The 21,219-nt window shown below is 47.3% G+C and overlaps 1 protein-coding gene across 1 annotated transcript in view; it reads right to left on the bottom strand.

Annotated features, from left to right (window-relative positions):
• CAMK1D (calcium/calmodulin dependent protein kinase ID) overlaps positions 1-21,219 on the bottom strand; it is a 366,147-nt gene that overhangs the window by 25,154 nt on the left and 319,774 nt on the right. The window contains 1 exon segment of the mRNA XM_023511452.1: positions 7,599-7,674. Coding sequence (XP_023367220.1) covers positions 7,599-7,674 — 76 coding nt within the window.

Below are 21,219 nucleotides of genomic sequence, written 5' to 3' on the forward strand. Positions count from 1 at the left end.
CCCTCCCTCTCTCCCTCCTTGCTCTGATGGCAATTATGCCCCTGTACAGATTAACAGACGAACTGGGAAATGCCTCCACCCCACTGGCCACAGCCTTTTCTGGCACTTTCCACACGTCCTCTTCGCTTCCTCTCTCACAATGTACTTTGGAGACGGACTAGAGAACAAGCCCCTGGCATGCGGCAAGGAGATGAGAAGCTGGAAAGCGGCATTGTGTGTATTACGTGGCACCTGTACCATGTTACGTGGTGTTGAGTTGTGGACTTCAGAGGGGGACCCTTTGAGGGGTCCTCCCGCCCACCTCCAGCAGGTGCTCCTGACTTGCTGTAGTGAGGTGGAGTCTCCCTTCCCTGCCTCCCACTCTTCTCCACAGTCACAAAGCGGGGCCTGGCCCAGGCCTGCTGGCACACCACCTGCCTGTGGGCTGGCCGCTTCCCTTCTGGGCACAGTGTCTGGTCCTGTTACTGTACACCCACTGCCCACTCTGCCGCACCACTGTGCACTTCCTATGGTAAATACTTAAAAAACCCGAAGTATCTGATTCTTCCCTGTGCTCTGTATGGTGCTAAGAAAATTAAGACTCCGATCATTCAGAAATTACATTTTCCCTATTCCCAAGTTTTAGATATTGAAGCTGGATCAACTCTTTCAAACTGCATTTTTATAATTATGTTTCCCCTGGAAGGGGACATTTTTCTTCATACACAAGCAGCTCATCACATCTTTAGATAACTGGGTCTTGGGAGACACACCATCAATCTGTCTGAGATGTGACGGCCTTGCAGATGTTAAAGGCACAGCCCCTCCCTCAACAGCCACCGGATCTCTCCTGGCAGACTCATTTCTGTCGCCTGTCCTGGGAGATACCCCAGCACCTCCCTCCCATCTGATGACAGCAAGTCTGGATGGTAATTTATCTGTTTATCATCTGTCACTTCCAAATAAATCCATCTCTGCATCCCGTCCTAGTGCCCAACATCTATTAGGCGCAGTAACCCTTAAAGCCTTCCACATTCTGGCTAGCACCCCCAAACACTCAGCTGCTGTGTAAATGCAAATTTCCAGGAGATGATGCTGAGTGAATATACGAGAGCAGAGGAAGTGAAATGTTTCTCCAGTGGCGGAAGCTGCCATTCAGAGGACAAAAGTGATGTTTATGGGCCCTCCCTTCCAGGCTCCCCAGTCCTGGCGCCCTCTTTAACTCAGGCCTCTGATCCTGTGCATAGCAACGCCACCAACACTGGCCATTCCACCCTGCCTGACTACTGTACAAAGTCCCGCCTCACCACCGTGCGCATCCCTGCACCCACTCTTTAAAACCCAAGAGTATTTTGAGGGGCTGAAGCAGTGATTTTCAACCAGTGTGCTGAGAGAGGATCTTAGGTGTGCTGCAAAAATTTTTAAAGATCATTACTTAAACTGGTTTTGAAAAAAGTTCAAAGCACAGTAAGAATATTCTTTTTTTTACTCTTTTTTTGATCAACATAATTTAAGTGTGCCACACAAATTTAACTACAGGTTCCAGTGAGCAGCAAATTTAAAAAGGTTGAAAAACACTGGGCTACACCCTGGCCCCACAATGGCCCGAATGAGGCACCTGAACACGAGGTGACTGTTGTGTGGTGGCAGTGCCAACCAGTTGTTCTTATTAATGCTAATACTCCTCTTACAGGCTGGGGCTGGGTCTTAGTGACCACACTGCATTCTTGTGCACTAGTGCTTGGGCTTCCGATCTCTCCTGGAAAATACGTATTCCACAAAGAGTCAGCTGTCAGCTGTGCAAAGAGATGGGAACTGCCTTGGCAGGGATCATCCCTTGTCTCAGAAAAATGAATGCAGCACTCAGATGACATTCCTAGTGCCACCCTTACAGGCTGAGCTGCACACCTGGGCACATCAGCATTTATGTGACTGATTTTTGAACATAAACAATGCAGGAGGCCAGAGAAAAAAGGGGTGGCCATAGTGTTTCTTCTGGGCTGAGAGGCCTCTTCCCACGCCTCTGACCTGCCTGCTTCAATGTGGGAGTGGGAGTTTCCTCAGGATCTTTTCAGCTTTGGGGATTTTTGCTGTTGCTGTTTCCTGTTTCTGAGACAGGGTCTCACTTGAGGTTAGAGTGCAATGGTGTGATCATAGCTTGCAGTAGCCTCAAAACTCAAGTGATCCTCCTGCCTCAGCCTCCTGAGTAGCTGGGACTACAGGCATGTACCACCACACCCACCTAATTTATCTATTTTTGGAGGTAAGTGGTCTATGTTGCCCATGCTAGTCTCAAACTCCTGGGCTCAAGTGATCTTCCTCCCCAGGCCTCCCAAAGTGCTGGAATTATAGGTATGTGAGCCATGGGGCTGGCCTCAGCTTTTGTATTATAAAAAAATTCATCACATTTCTCCACAGAACATGGCACCCCTCAGCATTTTTTTTTTTTTACTATCACAAAATAGAGGTTGGTCCATAAGATGTCACTTTGCACCTTGGGTGGGAAATCTAGTACTGTGGAACCTGTGCTGTCCCTGTCACTCTGGCCACTGACACGCTCATCATGGGCTCCACCGTGCAGCATAAGTGATGCAGACAAAGACTTTGTTACAAGTCCTAATTCCCAGAAGAAGATTCCTGGTAGGATAAGGACCCATCTATGTGTTATAAAAAATGAGTACCCTTGATAGAAAAAAAAAAAAATCTCTCCTCCTAAATGACGAATAACAGAGAAATACGTGTGGAGACTAAAAGGGGCAGCCCATTTTCAAGACCCTGCAAACTGAGGAACGTTTACATGGTGTGCGGAAAGGAGACAATGTGGTGCGGTGGCCTGTCACAGCCACTGTGTACCATCTGATAGCTCAGTGTGACAGGCATAGCAAGTGAAAATAATTACACTGCACTCTGAACCCCCCAGGGCTGACCCCTTTTAGGGAGAATGAGGAGTGCCATGTGGTCCCCACAGGGGAGCTGCCTGTTCGTCATGTCCTGCCTGGTAGCCTTGCTCATGAGTCTGCAGGTGCGGGTGGGAAGGGGGAGACCAGGTGCAGGGGTGCAGTGGGAGGGAGCAGGAGTCTGAGACTGAGCACATTTGACCTTCTAACGCTGGCTCCATCCAGTGCCAGCCTGTATCGTCAGCACCAAATATCCACAGGGATCCTCACGAGGCCTCACACAGGCCACAGCGCTCTGCCCCTATGCACCTGTGCCTCCCCTGTTTGACGCTCTGGTCTCTGCTTGTGCTAGTCCCCCCCAACCTTTTAGACATGCCTGGAGCAGGGGCGCGCCTCCTGCCTGGCTCCAGGAACTCCTGCTGCAGTGCTTAAGCCTCTTTGCATGGCAGGCTGCCAGTCCCACCTTCGTCATGATTGGTGTCAACAACCAGCCCTTCTCAAGCACCTTCTCCATGCCAGACATCAGCTGAGTGCTAATGATACAAAGAGGACAAAGACTCAATGCCACTTGCCAGAGCACTTACAATCTACTTGGTGAGATAAGACAGATCTGGGAACAGATTCATCTACTGAGGATAATACATTCAAGGCTGCTGGGTCTCTGAAGCATGACTATGTTATGTGCTAAATTACATCCTGGATTTGGCCTATCACCACAGGGTTCTGACAACCTACACAGTGTAACTGAGACATGCAAAAGTCCAGCCATCCTCTGCCTGGGGCTCTCAGAGCTCTGGAGGCACCAAGGAAAACAGAAGCCCAGACTGTCATCTTCAAGTTCAAGTCTGACAGTCATGAACTTTACCTTAGACCAGTCTCTGGGGCAAAACTGGTGGTGACCAGGAAACCATCAAGTGTGAGCTCATAAAGCTTGTACTTGAGATACAAGTAAAGAAATAAGGTGTATGTTTGCTTAATACTACACTTGAACCCTGGCAAACCGTGCACTGAAATTAGAAGAGTTTGGATGTGCCACTATTCAAGTCACACCTGGACCAGGTGCCCATATCCCCATCTCAGACTTCTGCTGAGCTCCACATGTGTGTACACTGTTCAGCACGTGCCTTAAAGGGGTCTCAAGCTTAATGAGCCCAAAGCTAAATTCTTGATCTTGCCATCCCCTATGCTTGTTCCTCCCCTTTCTTTTTTCTTAATCACCTACATGGCTGCTTAAGGCAAAAACTTGGACTTAAACTTGAAACATCTCTCTCTTTCATACCCACATCCAAGACATGTCTCAGCCCTCTCTACCTGTCTCCCCCCATCGCTGCCTCTCCAAGGGATGCAACTCCCATCGCTCCTCTGACCAGAAGTGCCAACCAGTCTCCACCTTCTGCACCTGCCCTTCCACTGCCTTCTTCGCAGAGTAGCCAGAGCAACAGCCTCACATACTTCAGGTTGGGTCACATCTCTGTTCAAACCCCTTCTTGGCTCCCCACTACCCTTGGATTAAAATCCAAACTTTCTACCATGTCTCTCTGCTCTGGCACTAGCCTACTTCTTAAGTGTCACATCCTGATACCCTGTCTTGATGCCAACTCTAACTGCTGGCCTTCTTTCCAACATTTTCCTAGCTGTGGGCCGCAGCAGATGTGGTTAGTTGCCTACTGTCAATCCACTTCCTGCCTTCTTCCCTGGCAGAACTGTGGTTTTACTCAGGACTTCTCTCTCCACCACACTGTCCTCTGCTTCCCTTCACCAACCGGGATGATTCCGCTTTCCTCACCATGAACTAGTTTAGCAAAGACAGTAGGGAGCTTCCTCTGCTGTGCTTTTTCTCTACCACGTGAGGACACAGAGAAAAGGTGGCTGTCTGAAGCCAGGAAAAGAGCCCTCATCAGGAGCTGAATTTGGCTGGACTTTTAGCCATTTATCTCTGTAAGAAATAAATGTCTGCTGGTTAAATTATCCACTCAGGGGGCATCTGTTACAGTAGTCTGAACTAATACATCATGGCTTTATTTGTTTACTGTTTTGATTTCAGATTAATATAAGGACAGAGACAATTAGGCCGCAGTGTTTGTGTGGGTTAGGCAAGGTCTCTGTTGCAGTTGTGCCCTTCACCTGGGAGATGTACCATATACTCTTATATTGTGCCCATTAGGTGAGAGCACACCAATCTCCCCTCTTTTTTCTTCTCCCACACCCCAACTTGAATTAAATTGAGTTTTTCTCTTGTGTGGGCATGTATTAATTCATCTACTGGCTTTATGTTAGTATTGAGTACACTGGATACCAGCTTTTCCATTCTTGTGATACTTTACTAAAGAGAATGTTCTCCAACTCTATCCAGGTTAATACAAAAGATGTAAATTCACCATCTTTTTATGGCTAAATAGTATTTCATGGTATACATATACCATAGTTTATTAATCCATTCATGGGTTGATGGGCACTTGGGCTGTTTCCACATCTTGGCGATTGTAAATTGAGCTGCGATTAACATCCTAGTGCAAATGTCCTTATGATAAAATAATTTTTTTTTTGTTCTGGGTAGATTCCTAGTAATAGGATCGTGGGACCAAATGGAAGGTCTATTTTGAATTCTCTGAGGATTCTCCATACTGACACCATGGCTTTAAACTGCTTATCCCAGAAAGCTAAGAAACACTTGTCAACATGCATCTCCTTATAGGTATGTATAGACACCCTACCCCGAGACAAAGACCTCAGAGAAATAATGATGTACATAACCCCAAAGGGAGTCTATAGACAACGTCAGGGTTCAGAGCAGACACAAAGGGACAATGAGAGGACCAGAAAAAGGGCTATTTTCCCCTTAGCCCCAGGGAAGATTTCTCTATATGGGAGACACCACCTTCAGTTCTTTGCAGTAGGGAGATTGGCCTACCATTTATTTCCTGACCCTTTCACAGTAAAGCTGGGCAAGGCAGAACCTTTGATAAGAATCTTAACCGGGACGTTAGGGAGCCAGAATGAATAACGTAGGGCCCATGTCCAGTGTCTGGGCTTACCTTGGAATGCCTGCCTCCCTCAAAAGGGAGGAGTGCAAAATTATGTGTGCATGATTTTATTAGGAGAGGGTTCATAACTTTTATTAGATTCCCAAAAGGGTCTGTAATCTATCTCTCCCAAACAAGGATGGACACTACCACAGAAGATTCCCCTTGGAAGTGAATAGGCCATATGAGTGCAGTATCTTAGTTGTGAGACTCAGATGAGCCTGCCTTTTGCCTATTTCCATAAATGAGAGTCCTATAGGCAGGGAGATTATGATGGTTGAAATTCTGCTGTGATAATGGCAAGAATCTACAGGAGCTGTCACCTAAATCCACACTAGACTACAAAAGCTGCCCAGCTCAATGTATGCTAGACGAAGACCATCTGCTTCCCAGATAATGAGATGAAGCTTGTGTAGGGGGTGTGTTTCCAGCATTCCTGGAAGACTACGGGATGTCACATACCGTCAGAACTTTCTCCAATCATAGTCCCCTGAAGTTGTCTTTCATTGTGTGCTGGGTGTGGGGTGGGGTGGGCTCTGTGTGCTGGAGAATGTTCCCTTTCTTGGGGACAAGGAGGACAGGAAATTCACTTCCTAGTAATTGCAGAAACTCACTGGCCTAAACCCATCCTATATGCTTCATAATAAGCATTTGAAGAATGCAAAGAAAAGTATAATTTAAAAATACCTTTATAGTAGACTTAAGCAAAACAAAGGATAACTGCAACAAGCTTGTGGCCTAGAACTGTATTCCTGGCTCATCAGGGTGAGACATCTGAGAAGAAGTGAGAAATCCAAAGCCTATGTCTTGATATTCATTATATTTTCTAATTCTGATTTCTTTTGGAGTGATTTGTATCCCCCCACCCTCCCTACCCCCAGAGCCAAGGTGGCACAAGAAAAGATGCTCGATGTCATTACCTTTAGGGAAATACAAGTCAAAACCACGATGACACAGCACTCACACCTGTGAGGATGCTATCACCAAAGGCAGGGAAACGTGTGTTGGTGTCATTGTGGAGAAACCAGAAGCCTTGTGCTTGCTGCCGGGAATGTACAATGGTGCTGAGTGGTGGATCCTTGGTGGATCCAATGGTGCTGAGTGGTGGATCCTCACCACACGAGCCAGCAAGTCCACTCCAGGCCCACGCCCACATGAACTGAAAGCAGGGATGCACACAGATGTTTGTACGCCCACGTTCATAGAAGCATTATGCACAGTTCCCAAAGGTGAAAACAACCTGGACGGCTACCAGTGGATGAGTGCATGGAAAAGCAGTGAGGTCTATCTGTACAACAGAAAACGCAGCTTTAAAAAAGGAGATTCTGACATGTGCTGTGATATGGATAAACTTGAAAACATTACACTACGTGAGATAAACCTAACACAGAAAAGACGAATGTTATATAGAATTCCACATTGATGAGGTAGTTGAATTCCTAGAAAGTAGAGTACAGGTTACCGGGGAGACAGGAAAAGGGAGTTTCTGCTTATGGTGTGCACAGCTTCAGTTTAGGATGACGAGAGAGTCGTGGAAGTGGATGGTGGTGATGGTTGTTCAGCACTGAATGCTCGTAATGCCACTGAATTCTCCCCTCAAATGAGGCTGATGCTAACTTTAGTGTTACGTATATTTTGCCACAGTAAAAAAAAAGGTGGAGGGGGTGGCCAAGAGGCCCACGTGGGAAGCAGTACTCACAAGATATAGGCAATCACCCCGATGGACCAGCAGTCGACCGCTTTGCTGTAAGGTTTCTGGGCCAGGACTTCAGGAGCTGTGGGAAGATAAAGAAGAGACACCGTCTGATGCTTTGAATGCCAATAACAGTGTTTAGATTTTTTTTCTTTCTTTTTTCTCTGCCATTCTTTTAGGCTGAACTTCCTGTAAGTCTGAACCTTGAGCAGAGAGGTATGACCCATTTTATTTGTTGCCTTTTGTAATTGATAGGGGGAGAAATGAAGGGTGTGTGTAGCTGGAGATTATCAGTCAAGTTCAATCAACAAACACAGAACAGGTGGCTCTCTGATGGCAGTTCTGAGCCCTACTGCTCAGACCAGGCTGACACAGAGAGGGAATACCCAATTTGGGGTCTGGAGCAGGTTATGTCACCTCAAATCAACTGAAGGCAGCATTTCTAGCCTTTGCGCGGGGCATTGCTAGGTGTAGCCCGGCCCTCACTCCCCAGAGTTTAGGGTGCAGCGGAGCTTCTGGCTAAATCTGGTCTTTGGGAACCCACTGAGCCTGCCCCCAGCTCCTTCTCTGAGGCTTGGAGTGGGCTGTCAGCACCCATTTCATTTTCTCATCTCATTTGTGAAACAGGAAAAAATGTGACTTGACTTGCTTTCTTGGCCCTACAGCACTGTGCATTAGGGTCATCCACTGCAGAGGTCTGGGCTCATTTTGTGCCATTCCCACATTCCCTGCTCCTGGCCTCGTGGCTGCAGCCAGTGGCAGCTATGTGCCTAGTGTCTGGAGACCAGCGGTGTCTGGCACTGAATATGTATTTGCACGAAGAGTAATTAAACACAAGACGAGGCAGCGAATCTTATTCACAAGTAAAATCTTCTTCCCCCTCAAAAACACATGTGATTGAGGTGTCTTTAGCAGAGACTTTCCAGAAAAATTAGAAGACTAGAGAAAATAAAAATAGCTATAGCTGATGAGGTTCTTGTACACGCTGAATTATGTTTCCTTGAGCTTAGGGTGCATCAAAACTCACCCCAGTGATCCTTGGGAGAATTGCTATGACCACCATCATCATTACTCCCAAATTATGGGGAGGCCACAGAGATGCTGAGAGCTCAAGTGACGTGGCCAAGGTGATCTGGCTAGAAAGTGGCTTCTGCACCAAATTCCTTTCAGAAGGGACTTAACCTGTACTAAGTGCCTGCACCAGCCGGGACTTGGCTGGGTCATTCACAGACGTTTTCTACTGTGATCCTCTGAACAACCCTGACAATTAACACCCGATAGACAATAACAATGAGCCTCAGAGAAGTTAAGCAACTTGTTGCACATCACACAGCGAGACAGGGAAGATCTGGGATTTGAAGGCAGGTCGATGTGACCCTTGTCCTTGCTCTTCCCCTCAGACACGCTGTTTGCTGAGGTGAGAGCTTCTTCAGTCTGGAAGAAAATAGCCCTTTTGCAGAAAAACGAATAGGAGGTTAGTTCATTCATTCATTCTCTCTCATTCTGTTGACACAAACATCTTTCTGAGCAAGAACAGGAAGGTCTGTTCAAACGTAGAGAGGTCAGACATACAATCCACATATCCCCAAATCTAATTTTGAGTTTCAGTCCCCAATTCCTCCAAACTCCCTATGAGATTTTAATTTTTTTTTAACAAGAGTAAAATAAGCAAATTTTCACATCCTTTCTTTGTTATGTTCATCCTCAGTGTCGCAGCAAAAAGAAAAAAAAAGACAGAACTACTAAGCGAGGGAAAGAATTCAGGAATCAGAAAAGCACCCTTGGGTAGTCAGGTAGTGGGTGCTGGCTACAGTGAAGCCTCATCCCCCACACCTGCTAAGAGCGTATTTCTAGATTCTTCTATCATGGGAACTGACAAGAGAGAGCATTTATCGCAGTAAATGTCTCTCTGTCTCAGGAGGTGTGCCATCCTGGAGCTGGAGCTCCGATCTGAGTGGGCAAACAAGCACGGATGGTGTGAGAAGTGACATCAGTGCAAGGAGACCCACGTGTCAGCTGCAGGGCCAGCTGACAGACAGTTTGCAAGGAGCACAGGTGGCCCGTAAAGCTGAGGCTCCTGGCCAGCTCCCCCTCCTCCCTAGCTGATAGCAGGTGTCAGGAGGGCAGATCCATGCTGGTTGGGGCTGAGGCCCTGGGGTTCTGAGTCACAGGGATCTCCAGGGCTCTTCAGGGGGACGGACAGCTAGCTCAGCTCAGCCATGCCTCAGAACCAGATGTTAAACCATGCAGAGGCCCTGGGAGCTGGGGGCAAGCTGGACAACACAACCTCATGTCCTGTGGCAGGTGCCCAAGGGTGCCAGATACATAAGAAAGGAGCAGAGAGAAGAAAGCTGTGGGGACCTTTGACAGCTGCGTCTATAACCAACAAGCAAAGACTGGGCCGAAGTCCTGAGCCATGAGGAACAGAGCAGGAATAAGAGACCATGGTCATGGTCACGTTGCTTCCCTCCTAGAAGGAGGTAATGCTCTGTCTGTGTCTGCCCATGACCATAGACCTTGAGTACCAGGCATGGTGGGAAGGAGGATTTCTTAAAAGAACAGCTTCCTTAAAAAAAAAAAAAGAAAGAAAGAAATAAAGAACAGCTTCTTCCTCTCAACCTGTGGGTCACAACCCTCTGAAACTGTATTAAAGGGCCATGGCATTAGGAAGGTTGAGAACCACTGCGTTAGAGGAATGTACTGGCCATGATCCACTATTCAGAAAATGAAATAATAAAGAACATGGTTTCCTTCTAGAAATCCATACGCCAAGGGCTCATCAAACATGTCACCTTCCATCTGGCAAATGCACCAGCACATTGGGGAACTGTGCAAGGCATGCACACACTTCTTAGACCAACCACACTGTAATAATTTTTTAAATATGAGATTCTGCTTTAGATGTAAAGTTTATGACACTGTGAGCACATGGTTATAAAAAAGATTGCTGGATAACAGCCTGGCTGTGAGGGAAATGTTCTATATTATTAACAAGTCAATATCAGGGTACAAGATTGGAGGTGGGAATTTACATATTTATGCCAAACACTTTTTGTTCTTTTTGGTGTTGCGTCTTACTAACAAAATACAAACATTTTTCAAACCAATTGGAGGCAGGTAAACCATCTGCCTTCTGGAGACGTCCTTACTTGCACTGGGAAACACACACAGGATGAAGCTAGAAGTGTAACATAATGATAAAAAAGACGTGGACATAATATTGTCACCAACTTCACGTATTTAAAAAATTACATAAATTACCAATGGCCTAAATTCTAACTGTGCTTGTGATGAGATTGCTGGAACCAAGGGTCCTTTGGAGGATTGTTTGACAGAGCCCAGACTAGATCATTTCAGTAGCTACTTTTCATCTCACAGAAATTCTTGAAAAAAAATATTTTGCAGGCAAAATTCAAAATCCTCTTGATGATGTGATGTGGTGACCAAAAAACAATGAACCCCAGAGACCTGCGGGGTTCTTCTCTGTCCTACTCGCCTCCTGTGCTCTGCAGCTGGTCCCATGGTTTCGCAGCCTGCTGAATTCACCTGGTGTTTCTGACACAACCCCACTTTCCTGAGTCCTACCCCTGGGAGAGTTCACTTCTCACTCTGATCAGTTAGAGGTCAGTTTCATGCTGAGAACCAAGGAACTGCCTGGTGTTACATTATCAGTCTCATGCTACTTGACAACAACTCTGTGGTGATTCTAAAAAACCACAGCACCCAATTTATAAGTTTTCAGTAGACAATCAAGCGTGCAGGCCACAGAGGCACAGAGCACAGTCCATCCTTGGAAAGTGACAAGGGTTCTGGGCCATGTAGCTCCTGTTCCACTCCCCACCATTATGCCTGGAGACACTGAAGAGCTTCTTCATCGGGGAGAAAGGATGTTTTCTTCTAGTGACACGGGGAAGAATTCTTGTCCCCCTTGTGGACCTTGCTCTGCCTTTCCTCCCAGTCCTTCACAGATGACCACCTCCTGTGAGGAAGCAGCCCTTGGTGCCAGAAGGGGAGGAGGACCTGTCAATCACTCCACCCCCATGCCTCCTGTAGAGGAAGACTTCGAATTGAAAAGAACTTACTTGGGCTCAGTGGCTTGTCTGTGATGCCACCTGTCCACAGGTAGAGCAGGAAATAGCTGCTGTCCTGGTATAGTCATGACAGAGGGGACATGGTGGACTCAAGTGACAAGGCAGAGTCTCTAGGCAGGGGTCCTCAAACTTTTTAAACAGGGGGCCGGTTCATTGTCCCTCAGACTGTTGGAGGGCCAGACTGTGGACCCTGGGACGAGTTGGCTGCTAAGCAGGACAGGCAACGGTGGCAAAAACACCCAGCAGGTCAGATAAATGTCCTCAGCGGGCTGCATGTAGCCTGCGGGCCGTAGTTTGAGGATGCCTGCCTGTCAGTGGCTGCAGAGACCCTCCCCGCAGGCCCCAGAGGTGAAGAAAGGGACACAGGCAAGATGGGTGGTAGGTGCAGTCTTCCAACTATCCCTCTGGCTGGGTCAAAGTCAGCCTTTTAGATCTGGGGAGAGAGGGCTTAAGCGGGGGGAGCTGTTTGCAGGGATGTGGGAGGGCAATGACCTGCGTTGGACAAGAGAGCTGGGTTTCAGGTCCATTCACCCAAATCCTGTAACACATGAGCCTCCTGTGACTCCCATCATAGCTCACACATCCCTTTACTGGGGGATCAATGCCACACCATCAATGCCAGACCTCCCGCAGCTGGGGGTCAGGACAGGGCTCTAGTCTGCATGCGTCCAGTGTTAAGCACGTCCTGGTTGGTCGCCACTTGGCTACTCAACTGAATCCAACTTCATCAGCACACGTACCATTCTTTCTATAGGAAAATGTTTTCCAAGTTCCATATAACCAAGCTACAGATAAATTTTAGGCCTCAAATATTTTTGATGAGTGGGTATAGGAAAAATTAAAAAAAGAGATGGGCCGAAAGAAGAATTCTGGAACACAGCGCCTGTCAAATGGGAAGTGCCAGCATCAGAGAGGAGCAGGATCATTTGCTGAATACCTTGTCAAAAACAAATGATTTCTACCAAGAATTAGGGGGAGAAAAGAGGAGAATTTCTCTGTGTTTAAACATTTTTGTCATTCATATTATGCTCCTTTAAAATCTTTCACAAAGGGGTTTTAAAATTACCAGGTTTAGAGGTAAAAGGCAGAAAAAAATATTTGTGATCAGATCTTAGATGCTATTAACTCAGCTTTCTTTGCTATTCCTAGTGAAACGGCATCTCATTGTCTTATTTGGTTCACAGTAGCAAATCAAGGTTAATCTCCATGCAAAACACGCAGCCTCAGCACAGCATCCCACAAGCCTGCACAGGGACTGATGTGGTCCTCCTTGGAGCTCCAGCTTAGCTCATGCTCTTTATAAAATACTAGGTTTAGAATTTAAAGTAATTTGGTTTACTACTGTGAGACTCACTACCCGCCCACTTACGGAAAATTCCACTTTGTGGGGAAAATTCCACTTTGTGGGAAATGTCTTCTCTAAACTAAGCTATTTTATATTAGAGACAGTATTCCTGGGGAAGGGAAAGACTCCAGAGATTTAAAAAAATATATATTTTTTCAGAAACCTTTCATCTTGTTTTGAAAACAATTAAGTTGCTGATTTTCTTTTCTTTTTTTTTTTTTTTTTGAGACAGAGCCTCAAGCTGTCCCCCTGGGTAGAGTGCCATGGCATTACAGCTCACAGCAACCTCCAACTCCTGGGCTCAAGCGAGTCTCCTGCCTCTGCCTCCCAAGTAGCTGGGACCACAGGCGCCCGCCACAACGCCCGGCTATTTTTTGGTTGCAGCCATCATTGTTGTTTTGGCGGGTCCGGGCTGGGGATTCAAACCCGCCACCTTAGGTGTACGTGGCTGGCGCCTTAGCTGGTTGAGCTATAGGCGCCGAGAGAAGGCATATTCTTACCCCACTGCCACCCCATGCTGCTCCTGTTCTCCGGTGCTGAGTGGAGACATAAGTCACAGAAATGACCAGGTACCAGCTGTGGCTGCCCAAGGGGACAGGACCGAGACAGGCAAGATCATCCCACAATCAGAGAAGCATTTCTGATTTTGAAGTTAAACTTGCTCTGAATAAAACTGAAAATACTGAACTTACTCCAAATAAAACTATTATCTCTGATCCAGCCCTGAATCAGACAACGGAATTACAGACTGGGCTCTGCAGAGATTTTATTACCTTTCTATGCCTGGGTTTCCTGTCTTGAAGGCCACCTGTCCCTATGTTCCAGAGTTATGCCTTCATGGGAAAGAATTGGAGCTCAACTGAGTTGCTGCCGGTGACCCTCCCTCATTTAAGGAACGCCATTAGATATCCGTGTCCAGGGACAGACACTTGGATCACAGCCAGTGCCTCCAAGAAACTTCCCACCAAAGAAAGACTGCTCCCCGCTGGTGGATGAGTGGGACGTCTACTGTGTCAACTGCAGGAGACTTTCAAAGAGGCCACGATACTGTGCGTCAGAAAGGCGTAGGGAAGATTTCTGTAAACAGTGAGACCAAGATGACATTTCTACCCAGCAGTGGCCCGGTTTAGAGGTGCTAAACAAAATTCTGAAGATCAAGGAAAATAAAATTTCACTTTTGTGTTGCTAGACCCTCAGGCCCACATTTCAGGGGAGCATGAGGCCTCAGTAAGAACTCATCACAACAGGAGGCGACACTGAATGTGCTTAGTCAGACCTGCTGGGCAACGGGGTATTAAGAAAGGAAAAATCAGATAACGGGGGCTTTGCTGTGAGCACAAACAGTTGTTGCTTCACCCAAGTTTGGGGTATTGTCATCTCGATTGTTGGTAAATAAAAATATGGCTGAAATACAGAATCGCTTCCTATGTTTTTCTTCTACCCAGAGTCTCAGGAGAGGAGGAGAAGGATCTCTGGTCTCTTTCTGTTGGTGTAGATTCGTTTCCTCTTTCTTATCCTTCATCCAGAGCTGTAATTTACTAAAAGTGTATTGCCAAAGAGCGGCTCACCCTGATTGTCCCAGTACCCTCAATTTTACCTTAGGCATGAAAGTTCCCGTGAATGTACTATGCTGGTGCATAACGCCCATTCTGATCTGAGCTGGGGTTGGCTAATACAGTGGTCCCCAACCTTTCAGGCACCAGGAAGCTATTTCATAGAAGACAATTTTTCCACAGACCAGAGTGGGGGGAAATGGTTTTAGGATTATTCAAGGGCTTTACACCTCCACCTCAGATCATCAGGCAACGAGATTCTTGTGAGAGCATGCAAGCTAGATCCCTCACGTGCAGTTTACAGTAGGGTGTGAGCTCCCATGAGAATCTAATGCGGCTGCTGATGTGACAGGAGGCAGAGCTCAGGCGGTGATGTGAGTGATGGAGGGGAGGCTGTAAATACAGATGAAGCTTCACTGACCTGCCACTCACCTCCTGCTAGGCAGCCTGGTTCCTAACAGGCCACAGATCAGTAATGGATCAAGGCCCAGGACCTGGGGACCACAGGGCTAAGGAACAGGCAGGGGGTAGAAGCTGTGAGGGTGGCTTAGGAAGGCATTCCAGAGCAATCAAATAACCCCACTGTGTGGTCCTTGCAGGTTGTGCAGAGACTCAGCCTCCTGTCCTACATGGGATGTGACTACAAGGTCATGGCTACTTTGTACTTAAGGCCAATCCTTCCTTCTGAAATTTGTCAAGAATCGACACTTTAAGATTGAGAAGACTGGCTCGGCGCCTGTGGCTCAAGCGGCTAAGGCGCCAGCCACATACACCTAAGGTGGTGGGTTCGAATCCCCAGCCTGGGACCGCCAAACAACAATAATGGCTGAAACCAAAAAATGGCCAGGCGTTGTGGCGGGCGCCTGTAGTCCCAGCTACTTGGGAGGCTGAGGCAGGAGACTCGCTTGAGCCCAGGAGTTGGAGGTTGCTGTGAGCTGTGATGCCATGGCACTCTACCCAGGGGGATAGCTTGAGGCTCCGTCTCAAAAAAAAAAAAAAAAAAAAAAAAGACTGAGAAGACTGTTAAAGCCAGCCCAATGTATTGATTTTTAATCAGTATAAAGAAAAGCAAGTTATGAAATGCTGCCCTCCTCCCTACAACAAATGGCCCTGGTCCAGAAACTGTGAACTCCTTCCCACGTCAAGTATTTAGAGAAGAGTCATGAAGACATTCCAGAGGGAATAAAAATGCTTTAAAATCACTGTGATCAGGGTGCTTTTGTGGGGCCGTATGTGGGGAGGGGGGGCTTATCCAGGGTGGGCTGAGTTTGCTTTACCCACATTCCAACGAGCTTACTGCCCCCTGCTCACATTCACCATGTCCAGGCCAAGAAGGGGCGCAACCCCCACGAATCTCCCACTTAGGGGTCTGGTCCTCTAGCAGATGGGGTCTGGCTGAGGCTCATAGCGTGACGGGGTGTTTGCTGCGGGCTGTTTCTGAGTATCTCCCGAGAAGGGAGAGAAAATTCTTATCTAGATCCTCCGCCTACTCGTCTGTCCCTGTATGACAATTTCTCAGTTATATAAAGTCCTGTTTCAACACCAACAGTCTGACAGGATGAGAACAATGATGTAATGCTTACAGTCATGGACCAAAATATGGTATTTAAGTGAGAAACAAATAAAAAGCAAGCTCGGGAGAGGGAAGCTACCACAGTGAAGAGGGGCTGTGAGGAGAAACAAAAAGAATTACCATCACTTAGGGGAGTGGTCCCCAACCTTTCTGGCACCAGGGAGGGGCTTCATGGAAGACAATTTTTCTGTGGACTGGGAGGAGGGTTGGGGAGATGGTTTGGGGATAATTCCAGCACATTACAGCTCCAGCCCAGATCATCAGATGTTAGATTCTCATAAGAGCACACAACCTAGATCCTTTGCACGCACAGTCTACAGTAGGGGTCACGCTCCTATGAGAATCTAACGCCTTGCTTATATGACAGAAGGCGGAGCCCAGTGGCGATGCAAGTGGTGGGGAGTGGCTGTCAACACAGATGAAGCTCCACTTGCTTGCCCACAGGTCACCTCCGGCTGTACAGCCTCGGATTACCTTGATGCACAGAGAAAAATGACAGCATCATATTTAGAGGATACTAAGTCACAAGTCCCTAGAACCACATACTATTAGAACCAGAAAAAATTATCAGGGGACATTTAGTCCACCAGGTTTATTTTGTGTACAAGAAACTGAGAACCCAGGAGCTTGAGGCTCAGGCCTCCCTGGTACCTAATCAATGGCAGAGATATGCAGGCTACTTGGAGGCTGGGTAGCTGTGAACACAGAGTCCCCACCCCAACACGTGCTGGCTGGAACCTCTGGTTTCCGAGAGTTCATCATAATCTAAAGTCCCGTACTGAGTTCTAAAGATTCAGTTACCCCTGAATTAAAAGCATTCCTCTAACTGGGTGAAAAATATGCTGAGAATGTTGACCAACTGTTCTCCATCTCCATTTAGAGAAGAACAAGATGAAACACGTTCAGCGTATTTTAGGCAAGTTAAGGCAGAGTTAGACCAAAGATGGCTGTCGTGGGGTTTGGGCAGCATTGCCACTAAGCTCTAGAAGGAAAGTGGGCCTTAGTGACACAGTCACTCGGCCTCGATGGCCTTACTGACACAGTCCTCGGCCACAACCTACAGAGCCAAGGCTTAATCCTGTTTATAATCAGAATGGTGGACCAGAGGGAAGTGCTTCTCCTATTTCTGAGTGACATCCATAAGGGAACAGTGTGATCGTGCCGTGCACACCAAGTGAAATACTGCAAAGTGATGAATCATCACTCACCAAGGCTTAGCGGAAAAAAAAATTCTCACTTTGCTCAAAAGCATCACCAAACAGTTAAAGGCTCCTCTCCCTTTCTGTCTGAAGTTCAGGATTCCCAAATCACCCTGTTGGGAAGGGGGCAACATGCTTGCCCTTCTCTTGGGAGACACTTTGCCACTTGATCTATAGACAAAGGTTGGAAGTTCTTCTAAAATAATTCCATTTTCTTTCTGAAACCGGGACTAAAACCACAGAATCTGAGCAGTCGTATTGTGCACATAGCAACATTAAGAAATAAAGCCACTGGCTGTCCTCTACCACCCAGATAGGAGTTTGTCATCGCCTGTCAATTACATGACTACGGTGGACGCTTTCTGTCACTTAACAGCTGATGTTCAGTGAGTCAAACGAACCCAGTAGGATATTTTAATTAATGTGGCTGAGCAGACAATATAAGTAATTTTTACTAACTTTATCTTTTACCTCTTACTGTCGACATCAAGGGGAATGTTATCCTTGACTCAATTAGATAAACCCCAAATCCCAGTCAATACCATATTGACAGCTACTAAGTTACCCTGTAGAACTAATTTCTACCAGATGGACCCACCATTCCTCCTAAGTCATCACAAGTACTTACTTACAGCAGTCCTGTCTCCAAGCACGAGAGCCTGCACATTCCCCCAGACCTCATAAGAGGCAGCTGTGGCTCTCCTGCTCCTGAATTCTCCTGACTTTGCCTAAGTCCTCCCCTTCCCTCAAATCCCACTTCCTCCATGTGTTTGGCCCTGGTCATTCCAACTCAGATGACTCCCCATCAGTCCATAAAGTTTTTGTTTTGTTTTGTTTTTTGAGACAGAGTGCCATTTTGCCACCCTTGGTAGAGTGCCGAGGTGTCATCATCGCTCACAGCAACCTCAAACTCTTGGGCCCAAGAGATCCTCTTGTCTCAGCCTCCTCAGTAGCTGGGACTATAGGCACTCACCACAATGTCTGATATTTTTAGAGTCTCACTCCTGCTCAGGCTAATCTCAAACTTCTGAGCTTAGGCAATCCACCCACCTTGGCCTCCCAGATGACAGGCGTGAGCTACCACACCTGGCCTGTTGGACTTTACTTCAGTATTTAAACACAGTGTCATGTGTCCCTAAAGTGTCACCTGCCACAGTCTAGCTCACTGTGTCATGTGTCCCTGAAGTGTCACCTGCCACAGTCTAGCTGAGGACCTCTTGGTGTTAACAGAGGCAGCCCTATGAGCCACTCACAAGTTAGTGACTCAGAGGACAGAGAGATGCCCACCAGCTCCCACTATCAGTGACGTGATGCTCTATCTCCCTGAGCCATGGCTCCTTATGAAGGGTGTTTAAAATCTGGGCACTGCTACACGGGTGAAGTTCAAAGACCTTAGACTCCTGCTGCCTTCTGCAGTGCCAGTCGCACTGCCATGCTTGTAGCCTTTCTGTTCATTGTTTCTTCATTTTCAGAGAAATCATTTAAACTGAAGTAATAACTTGATACTGGCAGCTGAATAATCTTTAAATAATAACACAGCAATTCCCAAACTGAAGCTGACACTTCTGCCTATACAGAGTATGAACTGAAGCTCAAAGTTGGAGGTCACCATGGGGCCACAGAAACTTTTCCTTATTCCACACAAACACATTTCTCTTGAAATCCAGAGGCAGTGGAACAGACAGTGACTCTCTGCTCCTGGCTCAGGTATAGGGGACAGTGAGGCCCCCAGATTTGGGAGCAGGAGGACAGCACTCCCCCCTTTCTGTCTCATGGCTGTTCAACTGGGCTGGGCTCTGCTCTACTCAAAGCAAAAGCTCCATACAGAAAAGAGGCTGCAGCTTCTTTGCCCAGGAGTTAAAACAGTGTCCCACGAGCCTTGCAGAGAGAAGCCACCATGGAAGGGGGGGGGGTGGTGTCCAGCCACAGGACTGACATCACGCTGGTGTTCTCTTGCTAAGACCTGTCTCGCCTTCTCCCATTGCTCAATGCTGGATCTCCACCTTCCTTGACAACCGGTGCTTGATAGCTTTTCCTTGAAGCACTTTCTCCCCTCAGAGCCTAGCACACTGCACTCCCCTGGCTCTCTTCCCACTTCACCTCTTCCCACTTCTTCTCTGCTGGTCCCCTCCACGGCCCCAGGACTTGGCCTTGGACCCTTTCTTGCCCCATCTTGGCAACCTCACCCAGATTCATGGCTTTAAAACACATCTGTAGGTTAGTATCTGACAGAGTTGATCCTCATTATTAAAGGATTCTGTATTTGTGAATTTGCCTGCAGCCTTAAATTTATCTGTAAGCCCCAAGTCAACACGTGTATGCTTCTGTGGTCATCTGTGGACACGTGCAGCGTGGACAGAATTTGAGTTGCCCGATGCACACATTTTAGGCTGGTAGGAACTGAGGTTCCTGCCTTCTCGTTTCTGCTCGTATTAAAACATCCTCTTTTGGTGCCATGTTTTTTACATTTTGTCACTTTGGGGGGGGGCATTTCCCTGTTTAAAATGGCCCCAAGCATTGCACTGAAGTTGTGTCTAGAGTTCCCAAGAGCAAGGAGGCTGTGATGTGTCTGACGAGGCTGTACCTTCCTCCCTTGGTGAGGGCTGCTGGTTGTCCCTGCCCTCTGTGGGTGCTGATGCAGCTGCCCCACCCCTCGCCCCCCACAACGTCTCCTTCCTGCTTCATTTTTCTCCCTCATGCTCTGGCCATGTAACACACACACATATTTACTCAACTATTTGCTTACAGGCTGTCTCCTTTCCACTCAAATGGAAGAGCCCCGTGGGTGGGATTTTTATCTGTGTTTTTTCTTTCTACTGATGTACCTACCCTCAGTGCCTAGAACAGAAGGCAGCACTAAATAAATACTGTGGAACATTCTGAGGTCGTAAAAACAATCCGGTACAACTATTTACAGAGCCTTTATACTGCATTAAGCATTGTAAGTTATCTAGAGATGATTTAAAGTATATGGGATGATGTGCCTAGGTAATATGCAAATACTATACCATTTTGTATCAGGGACTTGGGTACCTGCAGATTTTGGTATCTATAGGGGTGGGGGTGTCCTGGAACCAACCCCCTCCACAGATCCCAAGCAACAACCATACATAGTACACCATAGGAATTCAATACTTGTGTTTCTGTTCAACAAATGTCTGCACAAGGATGAATAAGATACAGTCCCTGCCTGAGAAAAACCCAAGGGCAGCAGGGGAAAGACACAGGTAAACATGAACCCTAATGCAATGTGATCAGAACCAGGGCCATGAAAAGAGATGGAGTATTGGCAAAGTAATCCAAAGAAGGGAACATTTATGCTGGGCTCTGGATGGCTGAATAGGAGTCTGCCACAGATTGTGAGGCAGAAACAGTCCAAGCTCAGCTGGAGACTGCCCAAGGATGTCCTCATGGAGTAGGCATGAGTGATTCAAAGTAAGTTGCCCTCTACAGCTTACTCCAGGTTCAGACTCTGGGAGGAGTCACAGCACTCAGGAAACAGTTCTAGTTCACAACAGAATAGCTCTATCCCTAGGGTCCTCCTCTTCCCTAACCTCCTCAAAGAAAACCGGGTATCTGACAAGAGAATTGCCCACTGGCACCATTAGCTGCCACTTAGCATAGCAAGAGCAAGGGTCACCGTCCTGGACTCAGCAGTGATGGACACAGCAATTAGCAGAAGCAGAGGGAGCCCATGGCAGTCTCTTAGCCCCCCGAGGAACTGCCCTTCTGTGCCCAGAATGCAGAGGAGCAGGACTCAGTTAAGAAAGTGCTGGTAGGCTCGGCGCCTATAGCTCAACCGGCTAAGGCGCCAGCCACGTACACCTAAGGTGGCGGGTTCGAATCCCCAGCCCGGACCCGCCAAA

Source organism: Otolemur garnettii, unplaced genomic scaffold (genome assembly GCF_000181295.1).
Source record: "Otolemur garnettii isolate 467f Iridium unplaced genomic scaffold, OtoGar3 scaffold00019, whole genome shotgun sequence".
NCBI classification, from domain to species: Eukaryota; Metazoa; Chordata; class Mammalia; order Primates; family Galagidae; genus Otolemur; species Otolemur garnettii.